Here is an 18,974-nt window from a genome sequence, read left to right on the forward strand (position 1 = left end):
ATATCAGGGCTACACAGAGAAATACTGTCTCAAAAAAACCAAAATAGATAGATAGATAGATAGATAGATAGATAGATAGATAGATAGATAGATAGATAGATAGATAGGCAGGCAGGCAGGCAGGCAGGCAGGCAAATAAAAGTTCAAGGCCAGACTGGGATACAGTGAGACCCGGTCTAGAGAACACTAAATAAACACATGCATAAATGGGGGAAGAGTGGACAAGCAGGCTTGATCACAACCCCCTCCAGCCCTGTTCTGAGCTTATGTGCTCCAAGGTACCAACAAATACACTGTCCCAAATCCTTTGGTTTTCCCAGGCTCAAGACTATGGCTCCTTCCAAAAGCCAGAAGAACAGGTACGAGTCCCCTGGTAGCTTCTGGCCTAGTGGGGGAGAATGGACCCAAACAAAAACCAATGTGAGGAGGTATCATAGCTACCAGGGGAGAGCAGGGCTCTGTCTAGAGTGGTGCCTGCCGTCTGGGCCAACTGGGGAGGATGAGCAGGAAGACCATAAGGGGCATCTCAGTCTGGGGCTGGAGGCTGGGCATCTATGTGGGCTTCATCCTGTAACTCTGGAGACTTCGCCCTGGACAGGGCAAAGTATCAGAGTTCTCCCGAAGAGCCAGCCCCTCCCCTGAGGCCTATGTGGCCCTGGCACTCCAGTTGAGTCTCTACCCCCTTGCTGCCGACTGTGAAGATGACCTATGTCAGTAACACAGAGCCAAAACCTGGTAGGGGATGAGTAAAAGGGAGCCTTGAGTGTACCCCTTGCTCCCCAATCACCACCATCACCACCCCTCCAAGGAAAAGCTGGCCGGTGCTTTGGAGGCTTGCCAGCATCTTCTGGCAACTCCACTTCCCTAGCTCCTCCCTTCTCCTCTCTAGGGAACCAGCCCCAATGGTCCTCTGCACAGCACAGGGAAGGGGAAGGCGGCCAGACAGGAGCTCTATGACTGCACTGCTGGCAGCTGCAGCCTCTGAGACTGAAAGGAAGAAAGGAGGAGTGGGTGTGAGATGGCCACAGGTCTGAGACCTCGGGTCTCAAGTTGAAGCATGCAGGTGGGCCTACCCCCATCCACCTAAACCAAGTTGGGAGGCCGTGGCCTTGCTTGAATCACCAGCCTGCAAGCTCTTGCTGGGAAGGGAGAGGATGCTGGGCCAGTCACATGAGCACAGCTAGCAGTGGCAGAGACACTTCCCAACTGCCACCTCCAGCTTCAGGCAACAGCTCCTGCAGCTGCCCAGAGAAAAGGAAAGGAGGTGAGGGCAACGTGTGAGGCTGACTGTGCACCACCATCACCGCCCAGCCCTGCCCATGACAGAGGCCAAAACTATGCAGGGCTAGAAGCTCGGAGGAACCTGGCCTTCAAGGAGCTTTCCCAATATGGGGACACAGCCAGGTCCTGTACATCTCTCTAAGGACTCTGGCACCCAGCCTCGAGCTCCTTCCTGGAATCAGGGGCTCTGCACACCCACCCCCACTGCCTATGCAGACGTAGCCCTCAGAGGACAGACCTGAACCTACAGTAGCATCTAAAGGCACCGTGAGCCACCTCACAGAGGGCACCCACAGCATAGGCAGGCTGTGCCCAGCTGCATACTTCCCCTTCCCAAAGTCAAAACAACTTGACAGAAAACTCCAAGACTCGCTTTTAATCCCAGCACTTGGAAGGCAGAGGCAGGCAGATCTCCGTGTATTCGAGGCCAGCCTGGTCTACAAAGTGAGTTCCAGGACAGCCAGGACTGTTACACAGAGAAACCCTGTCTTGAAAAACAACAACAACAAAAACAAAACAAAACAAAACAAAAACCTCCAAAACTATCTGCCAACCAGGGAAACAAAAGCACAAGAATATCTGTCCAAGGTCATGTAGCCTAGGAGTGGAGGAGCTGGTGTCACCCTCAGGCAGACTGCACTTGCTTTCCTTACAGCAAGAGAAGGCAGCGAAGACTATCACTTCACTTTCAGCACCAGAGCCACAGTAGTCCCTACAGCAGGTTTGCTTGTTTTAGTATAGATCAGCATCATCCTCAGTCCACAAACAAATCAGCTCCTGAGGGAAGAAGCGCACATGCCATGACCACAACAGATTGATGGCCATTGGGTCCCATGCTACTTCTGCTGCTACAGACACTCTTAAGATGCAAAAGGAGGGGCTGGAGAGATGGCTCAGCGGTTAAGAGCACTGGCTGCTCTTCTAGAGGTCCTGAGTTTGGTCCCCAGCAACCACATGGTGACTCACAACCATCTACCCTCTTCTGGCCTGCAGGCATACATGTAGACAGATCACTGTATACATAATAAATAAACATTAAAAAATATGCAAAAGGAGGCCCCCCTCAAGCTCCCTATTTTCTTACCAGAGACCCTTGAGCCAGAATTTTTCTGGTTAAGCAGCAGTGCCCCACACCTTTAACCCCAACACTTGTACTGAAAGGCAGAGGAAGGCAGATCTCTGTGAGTTTGAGGTCATCCTGGTCTACAAAACAAGTTTCAAAATAGCCAGAGTTGTTGCATGGAGAAACCCTGTCTTGAGAAACAAAAAAAGAAAAAAAGAATTTCTGGATTTAACGAGTGACAAGATATCACTATTGCACAGGACGCTAAGATACCTGAGGAGACTGTGGAGTTACCTGAAGAGGTCAGAGGGTGGTATATCCTAAAGCAAAAGAGCCCCCAGGCTTTAGTGGGCTGTACTGTTAAAAATGAAGGAATGGATGAGACGGGAAAGTCACAGGGATCTTGGACAGGTATAACAAATCACCAGCAATGGCTCAGATCAGAGTCAATTATTGTTGCCTGAGGAGGCAACCTGGAAGAGGAGTACATTCCTAGCATTCAAGAGGCCCTGGGTTCAATAAGAAACACAAAATCGGGGCTGGAGAGATGGCTCAGAGGTTAAGACCATTGCCTGCTCTTCCAAAGGTCCTGAGTTCAATTCCCAGTAACCACATGGTGGCTCACAGCCTCACAGCCATCTGTAATGGGGTCTGGTGTCCTCTTCTGGCCGGCAGGTATACACACAGACAGAATATTGCATAATAAATAAATAAATATTAAAAGAGAGAGAGAGAGAGAGAAAAGAAACACAAAATCCCAGGCGTGGTGGCTCCTGCACACAGCGCTGAAGAATGAAGCAGAAGGTTCACAGTGAGCCTCGGCTTGGCCTGGGCTACAATGTGAGAGCATGCCTCAAACACAGAGGGCAGGTGCAGCACTGCACCCCCTTAACCCCAGCACTGAAAAGACAGAGGCAGGCGATCTATGAATTTTGATGCCTGCCTGATCTACATAGAGTTGCAGGCCAGCCAGTCAAAACTCTTAAAAACTAATCTGGCTGGATGTGGTGGCACACACCTTTAATCCCAGCTCTTGGGAGACAGAGGCAAGTGTGAGTTTGAGTCCAGTTTGGCCTACAAAGCGAGTTCCAGGACAGCCAGGCCTACACAGAGAAACCCTGTCTCAAACAAAACAAAAACAATAATAATTTGCATATATAAACACACACACACATACCCCCAAACAAACCAACCCCTGCAGCCCCATCTCCTGTATACTAGGGTGTTTTGCAGCCTTGCTCAGCCTCACCTGTGGCGTCCCAGTTTTCCTGCCCTTGTGCATATCTGGCTGGCTGTGTCATTAGTCCCCACACACCTGCAGCTGTTCCATACCAAGCTGACTCTGAGGACTTCTTAGCAGATGTCCCAGTTCTGTCCCATCCCATCCCATCCCATCCCCCTACTCCAGGCCTCAGCACCCAGTCTAAGCATCTACTGGTCACTCTGTGATCTCCCTTCATCTTTTCCCTAGCATGTAGCACTTGAATGAACCAAGCAGGGGTGACTGCCACTGAGTCACTTATGCAACAAGAATATGCATCAGCACTATAAAAGCGTGTCCTAAGGGCCAAGGGTAGGGACAAGTCATCACTACCAGAGGCAGAGCAGTAGCCCAACCCTCTAGGGACTTTGAAGTCACCCAGGAGCCAGTTTCCCTTTGAGTGCCTAAAGTCAAGGCCCTGCAAGGCAACGACTGTCACCTCTGTTTAGATGAAGTGACACGGACTGCTGGCCTAAATGCACTTGCCTTTGGTCCTGCAGACAGTACAAGGGCCACAAATACAGGCTCTAGTAGCTGATCCCGTGGGTCTGTGTCCCAGACCAGCCCCTTTTTGGAACTGTGTGAAAAAGACGGGTAAGTCACTCCACTTCTCAGTGCTCTAGTCCTCGTGGCCACAGGCCTATCCACTGGGGTAGCTGTGTGACTTAAACAGAGTTAGCACATGGTAGGCACCCGGTCATGGAGAGCAGGGACCTGTGAAGTCACCCAGAAAGCAGACACTGCAGCCCTAGCCCCATGCTCTACTGCAGAAGGTTGCTGCCATCACCTGTGTTAGACATGTCAGCGTTCACCTTGCTGTGCACTTGCAGGCCAACCAAGGTCACCCTGCTAGCCTGCAGTCTGCTAAGAAAGGCATGAGCACAGGAGAGCCAAACCGGAGGTCAGAACAGCCTGGAAAGAAGGTCTGTTGTGCAAAACCAAGCCCCTGAAGCATGCAGCAGGACCAGCCCAGGTCTGTGGCTTCCAGATCTTAATCCTTTTGGAGCAATGCCCTAGAGACACTATCTGTTCAGGGACTGTGCCGAGTGCCAGCTCTGAGTGCTTCAGTGGGGTTCAGGAGTGTTGCCAATACCTGCCTGGCACCTTGGAGGAAGAGCTCTGTCCTGGCACAAACTGGATTAACTGCTCCAGAGCTTCCTCCAAGTGCCACCACAGGGTATCAGATCTAAAACCCTCATGACCTCCCACATTTGTACTTAGAACCAGACTGCAATCAGCAACGAATGCTTCATCTTTGAAGTGAGGCAGCACAGGAATACGATCAAGAACTGAGGTTAGGGCTGGGCTGTGGTGGCGCACAACACACCTTTAATCCCGGGAGGCAGAAGCAGGCGGATCTCTGTGAGCTCCAGGCTAGCCTGGGTTGTTATACAGACCAAGTCTGTCTTGGGAAACAAAACAAAACAAATGAAAAAAGAACTGAAGGTCTGAGAAGCTGGGCGCACCTGGGCCCACAGGTCAGAGAGTGGCATCACGAAGCATGTGATGGGAGCAGTGACTGGCCCAAAGTCCTCAGCAGGCTTGTGCACAGGCCAGTAACGTTCCTGCTGTCCCCTACACTCTCGATTGAACTTACTCAGAGACTGGGTAATTTGCCCACAGACAAGGCTGGACCTGGAGGCCAAGACCTACCCCAAAGTAGGGGCATTGATCTTGAGGAGTGAGCCTGAAGGACAGTGCGGGGGAGGGGCTGGCAAGCAGTGGAGGAAGAGAAGAGTATCAGGGCTGAAAGGCACACTGTGGGCAGGGCAAGGATGGAGCAAGAGCAGTAGGGTAGATTGTGGCCTGTGCTGTGGCCCTGGGTCCCACAGCAGTACTCTACACAGATCCAGCCCGTGGCCCGTGGCCCTCCCTGCCCTACTCCCCATGTGCTGTTGTCACAAGGCTTCTACCTGCCAAACCAGTTCCAGGAGTAAAGGACAGAGAGAATAAACAGTATGGCTGTTCTCAGCACAGCCACGGCCCTCTCCAGCCTCTCCCCTAAAGCCCAGGTGGCTAGGGATGGTCACATGGAACTTCACTAAAAATCTCCTAGTGGGCAGCACCAGGACTGAGTGAAGGTTGGCCGGATGCCACTGTCAGAACTGCAGGGTGGGGAACGACATCATGTGCTTAGATCACAAGTCCCTCTCACAAGCCTGCAAAGCCCAGAATCCAGCAGTGGCTGCCGAGGCCTTGCTTGTGATTTGGTCTAGAAAGGCTACTCATTCCCGGGAAAAGCTAGGACCCAAGGGTTGCCTCTCTTGAGAGGAGACTTGCCTAGCTCCCTCCCTCTCCCAGTACCCACATGCCAACATGCCTCTTCTGCTCACGACTTCCACCACCTCCCTATTCTCCAAGTCTCACTTCACACCCCCACATCTGGCTCCAGCTCCCAAGTCATGGTCATCCCATCCTCCCAGACACCCCAGCCAACTACAGCGCAAAGCCCACTGGCCCTACTTTAGAGAGGAACTCATAGAGCAAGCACAGTACACACACACACACACACACACACACACACACACACACACACACACGCTCTGCCAGGGCCCCACAAACCTCCCCTCAGGCTGGTCACACTGCTACTAGGCTCCAGGTGGGGCCCAGGAAAGTGGGACTAAAAGGCCAGAATCAGTTTCCATTCCTTTTGGGAACACCAAGGAGAAAACAGATAATAAATCACCAATGGCCCTGGTTTGACAAGGAAACAGTTGGGTCATTAGATCACCTCACATCAAGGGGCCCCCAACCCCAGGTCCCTGCAATGCTTGAGGGGCTCTGGATCTCAGACAGGCACCTAGAGCCCCACCCTATCCTACTCCCGCTAACACACACACACACCCCACTCCCACCCCTTGAATTAGGCTAAATGGGAGCTGGTGCTGGCAGATTCCTTCAGAGCTGCTCCCCTGCCCCGTGCTCCCTTTACTTCCCAACACCCCCAGGCCCAGTCAGTTCTTCCATGTCTCCCTGTGAAGAGTGGATTTGAGACAACTCAGTCCCTCAATTCAGACATTCCAATGACTGTCACTCGGGAACTGTCTGAGGTCATAAATTATATACCCCATGCTATACAGGGCTCAGAGACCAACTGTAATTCACTATCTGCTGCCCCGATCCAGGTCAGACCACTCCCTCAGACACCCCTATCTCTCAACTGGGCTCTCACTAACCTGAGCCAATTGAGCTTCCCATTCCCCATACTTCCCAGGCAATGGACAACTCTGCTGTACCCCTGTGCACCTGGTGGCTGATGGCTCTGTCCAAACTGGCCACCTTCACATTCTTGCCCCTATGGACACCAAGTTTTCAAGCTTATTCCCAGTCAGCAGTCAAGGTTGTCTCTCTACCCTCTCCTCCAAAAGTGAGAACTGAGTAGTTCCTGCTGTCACTCTGAAAGGCTGGGGGAATGGCAGCCTTCTGGCCTGGGAGTCATCATCACCTGTACCTGTCACCCTTACCAGTAGCAATCCAATTAGCTGCTTTAAGGGACAGGTATTTACAAGAGCTATTTAATAGTTACAACTAAAAAATTAGCACCTCCATTCAGAGACAAACAAAGGAGGGGAAAACAGCTTTCACAAGCGACAAATCTTGCAGAGCATGGTGGGTCGTGTCTGTCATCCTAGAACTTGGAGACAGAGACTGATGCACGTGGACTGTCATGCATTTAAGGCCAGCCTGGACTATCAAATTCTATCCAATCTCAAAAACAAAACAAGCAAACAAAAAAAAAAAAACCAAAAAGAGGCTACAAGTGTGGCTCTATGGTAGAGTGTTTGCCTGGCACTAAGAAAGCCCTGGGCTCCACCCCTAGCCCTGCATAAGCGTTAGCACATACCTGAAATCCCATCATTCAGGATATAGAGGCAAGGGGGGGGGGGCGTCAGAAGTTGAAAGTGATCCTGTGCTATAAGACAGTCTCAAAACAATTAAATTTAATTCAGAAAGTAACGAAAGACTTTGCCTTTTCAGGAAAACTGTGGGTCAGAAACTTTGTCCAGAAGTATGCCCAACTCTCTAAGTGCCCTCACCTCCAAGCCCACCACCTGAACCCTCATCCTGGAAGACCTAGACACAGTCCGTTTTGGCCCCCATTAAATGAGCAACCTCTCTCCAGGCCCCAAGACTGCCTTGGCAATTATCACAGATTTAGGGGGGCTCAACCTCACCAGGCACTTGTTCACGTGTAACTTCTCTTAGTCCCCAGTAAACTCCTGCCACTCACGGGAGCTAAGTAAACTCTCTGCAGTTGCAGAGAGTAAATGGGAAGACAGAATTCAATCCAGCTGTCTTTTCTTCCTTTCTTTTTTCCTTTTGCTTTCTTATAGTGAAACAGGGTTTCACCATTCAGCCCAAACCCTCCTGAAGGCACGACCTTCCAGACTCAGCCTTCTCTGGGTCACAGCTGCAGACAGCCACACCAGGTTTCCTACCCACTTCTGAACGGCCACACTGCTCCACCTCTCCCCTTCCTGCTCTGATCTCTCCACACTGGTCACCAGGCTGCTGCTGGGGCCCAGCTGACTCTCCGGGTCCTCCGCACTGGTTCCCAGAAGTTCAGAACCCAAAAACAGACCACCCGGCCCCTGGCTGGCTCCCCAGGCTGAGACTAAATTAACTTTGGTCTCTTTGATAATTACTAGTCAAACTGGCATATGGCGGGCTCCCAGTGTACCATTTCCTGCAATCCAGTTCCCCACCCTAACACACATCAAAGCCACCAGCTGCCCACGGCCTGGCAGTAGTATCTGTCTGTTCCTGGACACGCAGGTTGGTTTCTAAAGAACACGACCAGTGGGTGCCCTCAGTTCACTGGCTCCACCCCAGCAAAACAGAATTCTTCAGCACAGAAACGGGGTTCACCTGTGTCCATCTCCCCAGCAACCTTTCACCTGCCCTGGCCACTGAAGCTAATGCACTCCTTGAAGTGCCCTTTTGGTTCCACCACCCCCACTAACTATTTCCAAGAGACCCAGACCTACAGATCTTCCTAGCTCCCAAAAAACAAGCCACCTGGCTTTCACCTTCTGTTGACCAGAGAAGCCCGAGTCGGTAAAATCTCTAAATCCTTCCCCAGAAATACCCTGCCAAAAACCGGGCTCCACGTTCTGCTACTGAACTTTCCTGTGGAATTCCTCTCCACCCGCAAACTGGACACCACATCTTATGCTTTCCTGTCTACTGCCTCTGGGCCTCTTTTCCCAGTCCGAGGGTTTACTTCCCTACGCAGTCCAGTGCCAGGACAGCAATGGCCAAAGCCACTCTTTGCCTCGCTCGAGGTTTGCAGACCAGCAGCTTCACTCTCGCCACCCCGCGGCCCCAGACACTTACCTTTTCCCCAATTCTGTGGCCCGGCTCTCTCCAACTATCACTGGACGTACTCTGAACTCAAAGGCTGGCTGCCAGCCTCCCAAAGTCCCAGACGGTCAGGGTTTGAGAACCCAGTCCCGTGCATCTTCCCCACTCTCCCTCCAAGCTCTCCCCGCCCCCAGCTCTAAACTAGACGCCGCTGTCTCCGTGCGCCACCTCCGTGCCGGTCAGCGCTGTCGCGGTCCCACCCGCCCCTCGGTTCGTCCACGCAAGCGACCCTCGCCGTAGCTACCGTGTCTCCAGGGGTCTTTGGGCTCCACCGCTCCGGACACGATGTCCTCGTCCGACGGAAACGTGACGCGCTTGGCTGCAGCCTTGAGGCGCCCATCGGCCGGGGGCGAGGCCGCGCTAGGAGACCCGGCTTCGGCTGAGGCCTCCTCGGCGTCGGCGTCCGCGTCGGCGTCCGCGCCCGGACCGGGCGGAGCCTCCTGCGGCGGGATCTCCATCGCCGCCGCCTCCTCCTCACGGGGGCCCCGGGGACATGCCCCGGGCCCCAGACTCGTCTCTCCGGGTCCGCCCGCCGTTCCGGGGCATGGGCTTAGCTGCTGCCTCAGGCGCCGCCTCCGTCCGCTCCTGTCGTAGTCGTCGTCGCCGCCGCCGCCGCCGGGAGCCCCAACGCGCCTCTGCCTAGCTTCGCGGGTACCTGCTCGTCCGCAGCCACACTTTCGTTACAGTCCGAGGCGCCCGCTGCGTACCGAGAAAAGCACAACACAGATTCAAGCTTTTGTTCTGAAAGGATCGTAAAGAGAGAGACACGACGATCGAAACAAAGAGCAGTAGGATCCACGGGAAAGAGAAACGTGAGCGACGAATCTGCAGAGGAAGAACTGCAGAACACCAGGGGCGGGGCCAGGTGGACGCCGTCTCCCGGAGCAGCGCGCATGCGCGAGTCTCAGACCCTCCCCCCCCCCCTTCAACTTCGCTGTCAACACTCAGGCTCCTGCACATTCGTCAGGAGCCCAAGTAATTCGGGAATGAATTCGACAGAAATCGTATCACCGGGGTCTGCAAAAGGGCTGTCAGCTGTTAATGCCATCTGAGTTCGATACCCAAAACCCATGTAAATGTGGAAGGAAAAAACCGCCTCCACAAAATTGTCCTCTGATCTTCACACGCACGACCGTAAGAAATAAAAATTGAAAATATAAATTAAGAATCAGAAACATTAGCCGGGCGGTGGTGGCGCACGCCTTTGATCCCAGCACTCGGGAGGCAGAGGCAGGTGGATCTCTGGGAGTTCGAGGCCAGCCTGGTCTACAAGAGCTAGTTCCGGGACAGGAACCAAAGCTACAGAGAACACGCGTCTGTGGGGGTATTCATGAACCTGATTAAAACAAAACAAAATTGGAAGACATTCCGAAGAGGTAGGTAAGTCAACAGACCCAAACCTGAGCAAGCCGAAGCCACGCCTCCAAGGAATGATACCATAGCTCAGGATTCGTCTCAGTACTTTCGCTCCGCCTTCCCAGCCCATGACAAACAAGGCCGGGGCTAGTGAGACTGAAACCAAAAAAGGGGATTCAGGGAGGGGCGAGCACGGCGTTGCCAAGACTACTAGAGAGCTAGGCAGACCCTAACTGGAAGCGTCGCTGTGAACCGAGGGGTGGCGGCTGAGGCTTTCCTGTTCAGTTGTGGGAGCCTGCACTTTGGAGACTGAGAAGTACCAAAAGCCCCTACAATTAATGTATTCTTCATTTACCTGAACTTAAAAAGGCATGAAATGGGTTTTGTTCGTTGCCAGCTTCTCACCTAACCCAGGTTATCCTCAGACTCACTACGCAGGAAACACTGTCCTTAACTCCTGCTCCTCTTCTACACCCCTCCCCATCCCAAGTGCTGGGATTGCGGACGTGCCCGTATGCCCAGCTGGGGACTGCTTTTGAATACCATCTTACTGAAGGATTTCTAGTGACAGGAGACAGAAACAGGCGACCCTGACTGCCTCACCAGCAGGCTGGAGCACACTGAGGAAGGGCAAAGCTTCATGCTAACTGGCGAATGTGCAGCACTGTCACGCAGAAGCGTGTGAACACCACCACCACTGCGGTCCCCTGCTATGGGAAACCAAAACTGCTGCTTACTGCAGCAGACCACATCGCCCTGGACCAGAAGCCTGAGAGACACAACCTTGTGAGGAAAGGGAGCGCTTCTTCGTGGTAAAGGGCCACCCTTGCCGATCTCTTGTTCAGAGAACAGAGAATGTGGACCATTTGGGGAGACCAGGAGCATTCCTGAGCCCCACAGGTTTTACCTTACCCTGTGTTGTTTTTTTGGTTTGAGATAAGATTTCTCTGGGTAACAGCTCTGACTGTCCTGGAACTCAATCCGTAGACAGGCTGGCCTCAAACTCACAGAGATCTACCTGCCTCTACCTCCTACTAACTTTTAAATACTACACCAGGAAAAGCAGCTCAGCAGTAAAGAGCACTTGCTATGATGTTCCAGAAAAGCTGAATCCTGGCCTCAGCACCCATGTCTAGCAGCTCACACACACCTATCACCCCAGGTCCTGCTGACTAGACACCCTCATCTGACCTCTTCAAGCACCTATACTCACGAAGTACAGACATAACACCTAAATTTTAAAATCTTAAAACAAAAAAAATGTTAAATATGGGACTCTACTCCATGGGACACAACTAAAGTGTAAACAGAAAATCAAGGTAGCCTGGCTCGAAATCCCAGCACCTGGGAGGAGACAGGAGGATTGTGAATTACAAGCCAGCCTGAACTACATAGCCAGATCCAGTCTTTAAAAAAGCTTGGGGGCGCATTTCACTAAGGCTACCAACCCAGAGCAGTGAGTCCCTGACTAGAGGGCAGGCCTCAAGGTCCCCGCCAGGGAAAGCGGGCCCCTGCTGCTGGGGCTGCAGTCTCTGCTGTGATCTGCTGGACCTGCTCTGCCTGCGCCCTACTTCCATTAGTCCCTGGCTCATTGGGGCATCCAGGAGTTCCTGTGTAGGTGCCAAGAAGTTTCATCGGGACGGAACCTTCATCTGGCGATGGATCGAGGTAGAGACAGAGTCTCAATTTGGAGCAACGGTCTGAGCTCTTAAGGTCCAAATGAGGAGCAGAAGGAGGGAGAACATGAGCAAAAAATCAGGACCACGAGGGATGCACCCACCCACTGTGACAGTGGAACTGATTTATTGGGAGCCCACCAAGGCCAGCTGGTCTGGGACTGAATAAGCATGGGTTGATTCCGGACTCTCTGAGCATGGCGGTCAATGAAGACTGATGAGAAGCCAAGGACAATGGCACTAGGTTTCGATCCTAATACATGAACTGGCTTTGTGGGAGCTTAGCCTGTTTGGACGCTCACCTTTCTGGACGTAGATAGAAGGACCTTGGTCTTCCCACAGGGCAGGGAATTTGGACTGCTCTTCAGTATCGAGAGGGAGGGGGAATGGAGTGGGGGGAGGAGAAGAGGAGTGGGGATAGGGGGAGGGAAGTGGGGGGAGGGCAATATTTGGGAGGAGGGATGGGAAATGGGGAGCAGGTGGAAATTTTAATTAAAAAAGAATAAAAATAAATAAATAAGTAAAAAAAAAAAAAAAGCTTGGGGGCGCACGCCTTTAATCCCAGTACTTGGGAGGCAGAGGCAGGCGGATCTCTGTGAGTTCGAGACCAGCCTGGTCTACAGAGCTAGTTCCAGGACAGGCTCCAAAGCCACAGAGAAACCCTGTCTCGAAAAACAAAACAAAAAAAACAAAACAAGACAAAAAAAAAAGCTTGGGGGTGCCGGGCGGTGGTGGCGCACACCTTTAATCCCAGCACTCGGGAGGTAGAGGCAGGTGGATCTCTGTGAGTTCGAGACCAGCCTGGTCTACAAGAGCTGGTTCCAGGACAGGCTCCAAAACCACAGAGAAACCCTGTCTCGAAAAACCAAAAAAAAAAAAAAAAGCTTGGGGTGGGATGGGAAGATAGCTCAGCAGTTAAGAGCACTGGCTGCTATCACAGAGTTTCCAGAGAGTGGCTCTCAACTGTCTCTAATTGCAGCTCCACTGAACTGGGCCCCTCTTCTGGCCTCGGCCGGCATTGCATGCATGTGATACACAGACATCCATGTAAGCATAACACCCACACACATATAATAATAAAACTTTAAAAAGAAACAAGAGTCAGGCAGTGGTGGCTCATGCCTTTAATCTCAGCACTCAGGAGGCAGAGGCAGGCGGATCTCTGAGTTGAAGGCAAGCCTGGTCTACAGAGTAAGTTACAAAAAAACAAAAATAAAATAGAGAAAGAAACAAGAGCCAGAGTTCCTTGGATGATGGTTTCTTTGGCAGGAGGGGAGATGGAGAAGCAGCTTCAGAGCTCTTCAGTGCCCACCCACCTCAGCTGTTCTTAGAGCCCACCTCCCACATCCACCCTGGTCTTAGGGACTGGCCTCGGGGCCCTGTTGCTGTGAAGTTCAGTGTTCTGAGGTAGAATGGTACTTTTAATAAATGAGATCTAGAATGTACAGTCATCTCCCAATGCAGCATGAACTGGCCTTGAATTTCCAATCTTCCCACCACAGCCTCTTGAGAGCTGGGATTAGCAGCACGCAGTACCAGGTGTCTGTTTGGAGTGAAGCTATAGTTCCTTGGAGCTGGATGTCGAAGTCTGAGAAGGTGCGGAGAGCTCTGTGGCCCAAGAACAGCTGGAGACTGGGGATACTGTGGCAATGCCTACCAGGGAGACACCCGTCTTTACAGCTTGAAGGAATAGGAAATGATGTCACTACATCGAAGCAAGGCTTCTGCCTGCACGCCTATGGGAGTCTGCAGCTGGGACACGTAGAAGTTGGCTACATCCAGGTCTGTGGCTCCAAACTGAGCGGTCACATGCACACCTTCATGCAGCGTGAAGCTCACAGGGTGCCCCACCATGGCTAGGAGGCTGCGGAGGTAGCGCTCTCGGAGAGTGGCTCTGGCCCGCTGTTCCTGCAATTCTGAGGGGTCTTGAATACGACCTTCTCCTCCAACTTCTGGAATTTTTGGCCTCAGGAGGGTCCTGCGTCCATCAGGGACAAAGCCTCGGCTAAAGCCATCAGGGCCCCGAGGGAGGCGGAGCACTGGCACTGGCATAGGAATGGGCATTGGGGTCTGCATGGCCCTGGCTAAGGAAGAATGTAGAAGGGGTTAAGGCGACACAGCTCCAATAGAAACAGACTAGTGTTTCACCTCCACACCACAGCTCTACTGTTTAAAACCTGAGCCAACCCCCGACCCACCCCAGGTAGGGAATTTTGTCTGTTGTTAGATGGTTTTGGAGACAGTATCCTAGCTAAGTAGCTCAGACTGACCCTGAATATACAGGCACCCAGCCTGCCTCTTAGGTGTGCAGCAGGTTTGTGACACCAGATGGGGCTCTTTTGCCTTTTTTTGGCGGGGGGGGGGGGGAGCTTTTTTTCTTTGTGAGAGAGGGTCCTAGGCCACACTGGCCTTAACTTCCTGTAGCCCAGGATAACCTTGAACTTTTGACCCTAATGCCTTGACCTCCGCAGGCCAAGATTACAGGCTTGCTTACCACATTCAGTTTACAGCGTGCATGCTAGGGATGGTAGTCAAATCTTCCTGCATGAGAGGCAAGCTCTCTACTAACCAAACTGCATCCCTGTCCCTTTCTGTCTACCTCTATCACAGCTTTCTATGATTCTGGGGATAAGTCATTAAGAAGAGTCCCAGCCCCTCTGACATACAGCCTCTCCATTCTAGCCTCACTCAGGCCTGGCAGCCACATCCAGAATGGTCCAGAGGAACTGCAACTAATGTATGAAAGCAGCCTGGGCTTAAAGAAACTGTCAAATTTTTTTTTAGTGTTTGCAGTGTCTTGGGTTTTGTGGGTGTGTCACGGTGCACATGTGAAGGTGAGGTCAGAGGAGAGGTCGCAGGAGTCCTCCACTGCGTGAGTCCCTGGGAGAGGACCACATGATGAGTGCTTCTATGCGCACTGAGTCACCTTGCTACAGGAACAAGGCTAGCTGTTCCTTTGCTAGGTCCAGGCTGTCAGAGGTCAGAGAAAGACTGCTGGAGCAAGCGCTTTCTCCTCAGCTGGTTCTGTTCTGTTAACAGCCTGGGCCCTGAAGGCTCTGGACACAAGGTGGGACTTGATTTAAGAAACAAAAACTGGCCGGGCGGTAGTGGCGCACGCCTTTAATCCCAGCACTCGGGAGGCAAAGGCAGGCGGATCTCTGTGAGTTCGAGACCAGCCTGGTCTACAGAGCTAGTTCCAGGACAGACTCCAAAGCCACAGAGAAACCCTGTCTCGAAAAACCAAAAGAAAAAAAGAAAAAAAAAAAGAGCTAGTTCCAGGACAGGCTCCAAAGCTACAGAAAAACCCTGTCTTGAAAGAACCAAAAAAGAAAAAAAAAAAAAAAAAAAAAGAGAGAGAGAGAAAGAAAAAGAAACAAAAACTGAGCCGGGCGGTGGTGGCGCACGCCTTTAATCCCAGCACTCGGGAGGCAGAGGCAGGCGGATCTCTGTGAGTTCGAGACCAGCCTGGTCTACAAGAGCTAGTTCCAGGATAGGCTCCAAAACCACAGAGAAACCCTGTCTCGAAAAACCAAAAAAAAAAAAAAAAAAAAAAACAAGAAACAAAAACTGACTTAAGAGATAAGAATATTGCCCAGTAGTGGTGGTGCACAACTTTAGTCCCAGGACTTGGGAGGCAGAGGCAGGCAGAACTGTCTGTGAGTTCCAGACCAGTCTGGTCTACAGAGTGGTTTCCAGGACAGGGATACACAGAGAAACCCTGTCTCTGGGGGTGGGTGTGGAGTGGAGAGCACTGGCTGTTCTTTCAGAGGACCTGAGTTCAATTCCTAGCACCCACATGGCAGCCAACAACTGTCTGTAACTCCAGTACCAGGGGATCTGGCACCATTACACAGATACACATGCAGGCAAAAACACCAATGCATATGAAATAAATAGTTTTAAAAAAAAAAAAAAAAAGCTACGAATATTGCTCAATTGGTGCCCAGTGCTTGCCTAATATACAGGAGGCCTTGAATTCCATCCCCATTACCATATAAACACCAGACTCTGGTGAAGATGAAAAGTTCAAGGTCTACAAAACAATTTGTAGATCAGCTTGGGTTACAAGACATCCTGTGTCAAACACACTCTTAGAGAAAAAAAAAAAAAAAAAGAAAAACAAACAAAACAGCAACAACCAGGTGGTGGTGCACACCTTTGATTGCGGCACCTTTGATCCCAGCACTTGGGAGGCAGAGGTAGGGATTTCTGTGAATTCGAGAACAGTCAGGACTGTTACACAGAGCAACCCTGTCTCGAAACAAAAAGGGAAAAAAAGGGCAATAAAAAAGACTTGAGAGAAATAAGGAAGATTATGTGCTAATGTCTAGAATCTCTAGTAAGGACACCTAGAATTACTCATCTTCCCTGTTGGCCTGACCTCAGAGTCCTTGATCCAGAGATCCTGGGTTTCATGCCCAGAGGTTAAAATCCAAACCCATCCATCCCAGTGCCTGGCGAATTCGTCCCATGACTTTGGTCAGTCAAGAGGCAGCAGTTCACAGGTCTTTCTTTGGGGTCTCAAGGCGAGCAGAGCTAGGCATAGTGGCCAACACCTATAACCCCAGAACTTGAGCAACTGAGACAGGGAACACCTCGGACCAAGGCCAGCCTTTGGTAGTGGAGGGGACAGGGGAATGGGGACAGGGAAGGGTGAATTATGTATGAAGGGGACGGGGAAATGGGGACAGGGAAGGGTGGAGGTATAGCTCAAGTGGTAGAGGACTTGTGGAGCAAGCATTAAACGAGTTCCATCAATAGTTTAGCATAAATTGTGGTAGAGCAGGCCTATAATCCCAGCACTTGGCAGGTGAAGACGGGATGGAAAATTGAGTTATCTTGGATCACACTGTGAGTTCAAGACAAGCCAGGGGCTACCGCTTGGAGGGCATTAGGTCCACCTAGCGTTATCAGGATAGTAATTGGCTGAGCTTCTAGGCGAGGAGGCACGTGTTTATTTGTTCACGCACACCAGGAGATAACTGTCCACTCCCGCCGCCGTGCAAATTCGATAAACTGGGCCATTTCAGAGAATAAGCGCCGGAGGGCGGATCTGTTCTCTCCCAGGCGCCCGTGGGCAGGTCAGCTTCCTTTCTAATTCTAAGCGTGTCCTCCAGGCCCAGGATAGCCACCTCCCACCCCGCCCGTCGTCCGAGCATAGTCCCCCCTCCAGGTCACCTCCTCTGGGCAGTAGAGCAGGCGGCTGACAGGCTCAAGGCCATTGCGCACTCACCCAGGCCGTCTCTGAAGACGCTGCACTTCCGCCCGCACTGCCGCCACCGCCGCACAGGTCCCGGCAGGCACCCAGCCCGGACCGCCTGGGTTCCGCTAGCGCAGTCGCCAACGGGTCCGGGTGGGCACCGAGCCCCACGCGCCTGAGTTCCGCCCGCGCCGCCGCTTCCCCACGTGTTGGTTGGCCACTTGTGGGCGCCGGGCCAGCGCTGGGCTCTGCCAGCTTGCGAGTTAGGGAAGTCTAAGATGCCCACTTTAGGGAGCACGAAACTGAAGCTCAAAAAGTTGGGCATGGTGACTCCCAGGCTTGGAATCCCCACCGCTCTCTGGAGATGAGGCAGGAGGATTGTCAAAGTTCAAGGCCTTGTCTGAAAAAGGTTTAAAAAAAGAAAAGGAAGGAAGGATCTGACACCTTCACACCAATGCACATAAAATAAAGTTAAATAAAAAATAAATAAATAAAAATTTTTTAAAAAGAAAAGGGAGAAATGAGAAACGAGTAGTGCCTCGCACCTGTATTCTCAGTGCTTGGGAGCAGAAACAGGTTTCAAAAGTTCAGGATCAGCCTGCGCAAAAATGAATGAATGAATGAATGAATGAATGAATGAATGAATGAATAAAGAAAGAAAGCCCAGCCGGGCGGTGGTGGCGCACGCCTTTAATCCCAGCACTCGGGAGGCAGAGGCAGGCGGATCTCTGGGAGTTCGAGGCCAGCCTGGTCTACAAGAGCTAGTTCTGGGACGGGCACCAAAGCTACAGAGAAACCCTGTCTCGAAAAACAAAAAAAAAAAAAAAAAAAAAAAAGAAAGCCCACAAGAAAGAAAGGAAGAGAAAGACAAAAGGGAAGAAGAAAGACAAAAGGAGGAAAGAAAAAAGGAGATGGCAGCAAGCTAAGGAGGCAAAAAGGAAAAAAAAAAGCCAAGGCTCTGCCGACTCGGTGTCTTTAATCCCAACACTTGGGAGGCAGAGGCAAGTAGATCTCTGTAAATTCAAGGCCAGCCTGGTCTACTGAGAGAGTTCCAGGATGGCCAGGACTGTTACACAGAGAAACTATGAAAGAAAGAAAGGAAAAAAGGAAGGAAGGAAGGAAGGAAGGAAGGAAGGAAGGAAGGAAGGAAGGAAGGAAGGACAGAAAGACCAAGGCTCAGAGACTAGATTTCTTCTCAGCCACTTGAGAAGTTCTCCTGTCCCCTCCCTTCCCCTCCAGGAGGAACCTTATTCTCTCAGCCTCCACAGACCCTGAAGAGGCTTACAGTGTGCTGCATCTTGGATGGACAGAGGTTGTTCATCTTGTCCTTTAGCCCTTTCTGCAAACTTAGTTTACAACGTGAGAAAACCCTATGTCCTGCAGGGGAGAATGGGAAACCTCACCGACCTCGGTCCAGGTAGAGTTCCTCTGAGGGAGGGGAGGACGGTGGCATTCCCATTACTGCCTGGTGCACAGGTGCTCTGCAGATATTCCTGGAAAGAGTGCCCGTCCTCACACAGTTGTTGATTAAAGCATGAAAGCAGAAGCTGGGTACCGGGCGCCTGCCTGTCCGAGCTACCAGGGAGGCCAAGCTGGAGGACTTCCGAAGCAGAATCAGAGAGTCCTACATCACTGAGAAAAAGTAAAGAATGGAACTGGTCACCCCGATCTTGCTCTCTCAGAACCTGCATTCGCTTTCGAATTGGGGAAGTAAAAGAGGCTAAAAGTGAGCAATAAACAAACCAAAATTGCTTGGCAGTGGTGGTGCACGCC

General features: G+C 51.7%; 2 protein-coding genes across 3 annotated transcripts in view; both read right to left on the minus strand.

Moving 5' to 3' along the window:
• Positions 1 to 17,285, minus strand: part of Ppp1r37 (protein phosphatase 1 regulatory subunit 37) — a 47,818-nt gene extending 30,533 nt beyond the window's left edge. Inside the window, exons 1-2 of one of the 2 annotated variants that reach the window (XM_057761534.1) lie at positions 17,235 to 17,285; positions 9,214 to 9,668 (exon numbers count right to left, since the gene is read on the minus strand). In XM_057761534.1, coding sequence (XP_057617517.1) covers positions 9,214 to 9,427 — 214 coding nt within the window. In that variant the 5' untranslated portion in view covers positions 9,428 to 9,668; positions 17,235 to 17,285. Of the gene's footprint in view, positions 1 to 9,213; positions 9,812 to 17,234 lie in introns of those variants that run through there. The other variant, XM_057761533.1, reaches the window with a different exon arrangement.
• Positions 13,111 to 17,317, minus strand: Gemin7 (gem nuclear organelle associated protein 7). Its single transcript, XM_057761535.1, has 2 exons — positions 17,235 to 17,317; positions 13,111 to 14,085 (listed from the first exon to the last, which is right to left on the minus strand). The coding sequence occupies exon 2, from the start codon at positions 14,075 to 14,077 to the stop codon at positions 13,676 to 13,678; it is 402 nt and encodes a 133-aa protein (XP_057617518.1). The 5' UTR covers positions 14,078 to 14,085; positions 17,235 to 17,317; the 3' UTR covers positions 13,111 to 13,675.
• Between the last annotated feature and the right edge of the window lie 1,657 nt (positions 17,318 to 18,974).

Source organism: Chionomys nivalis, chromosome 2 (genome assembly GCF_950005125.1).
Source record: "Chionomys nivalis chromosome 2, mChiNiv1.1, whole genome shotgun sequence".
Taxonomy (NCBI): domain Eukaryota; kingdom Metazoa; phylum Chordata; class Mammalia; order Rodentia; family Cricetidae; genus Chionomys; species Chionomys nivalis.

Coding starts and splice junctions, on each gene's coding strand:
- Gemin7 (XM_057761535.1), bottom strand. CDS start 14,077: ATGCAGACCCCAATGCCCATTCCTATGCCAGTGCCAGTGCTCCGCCTC.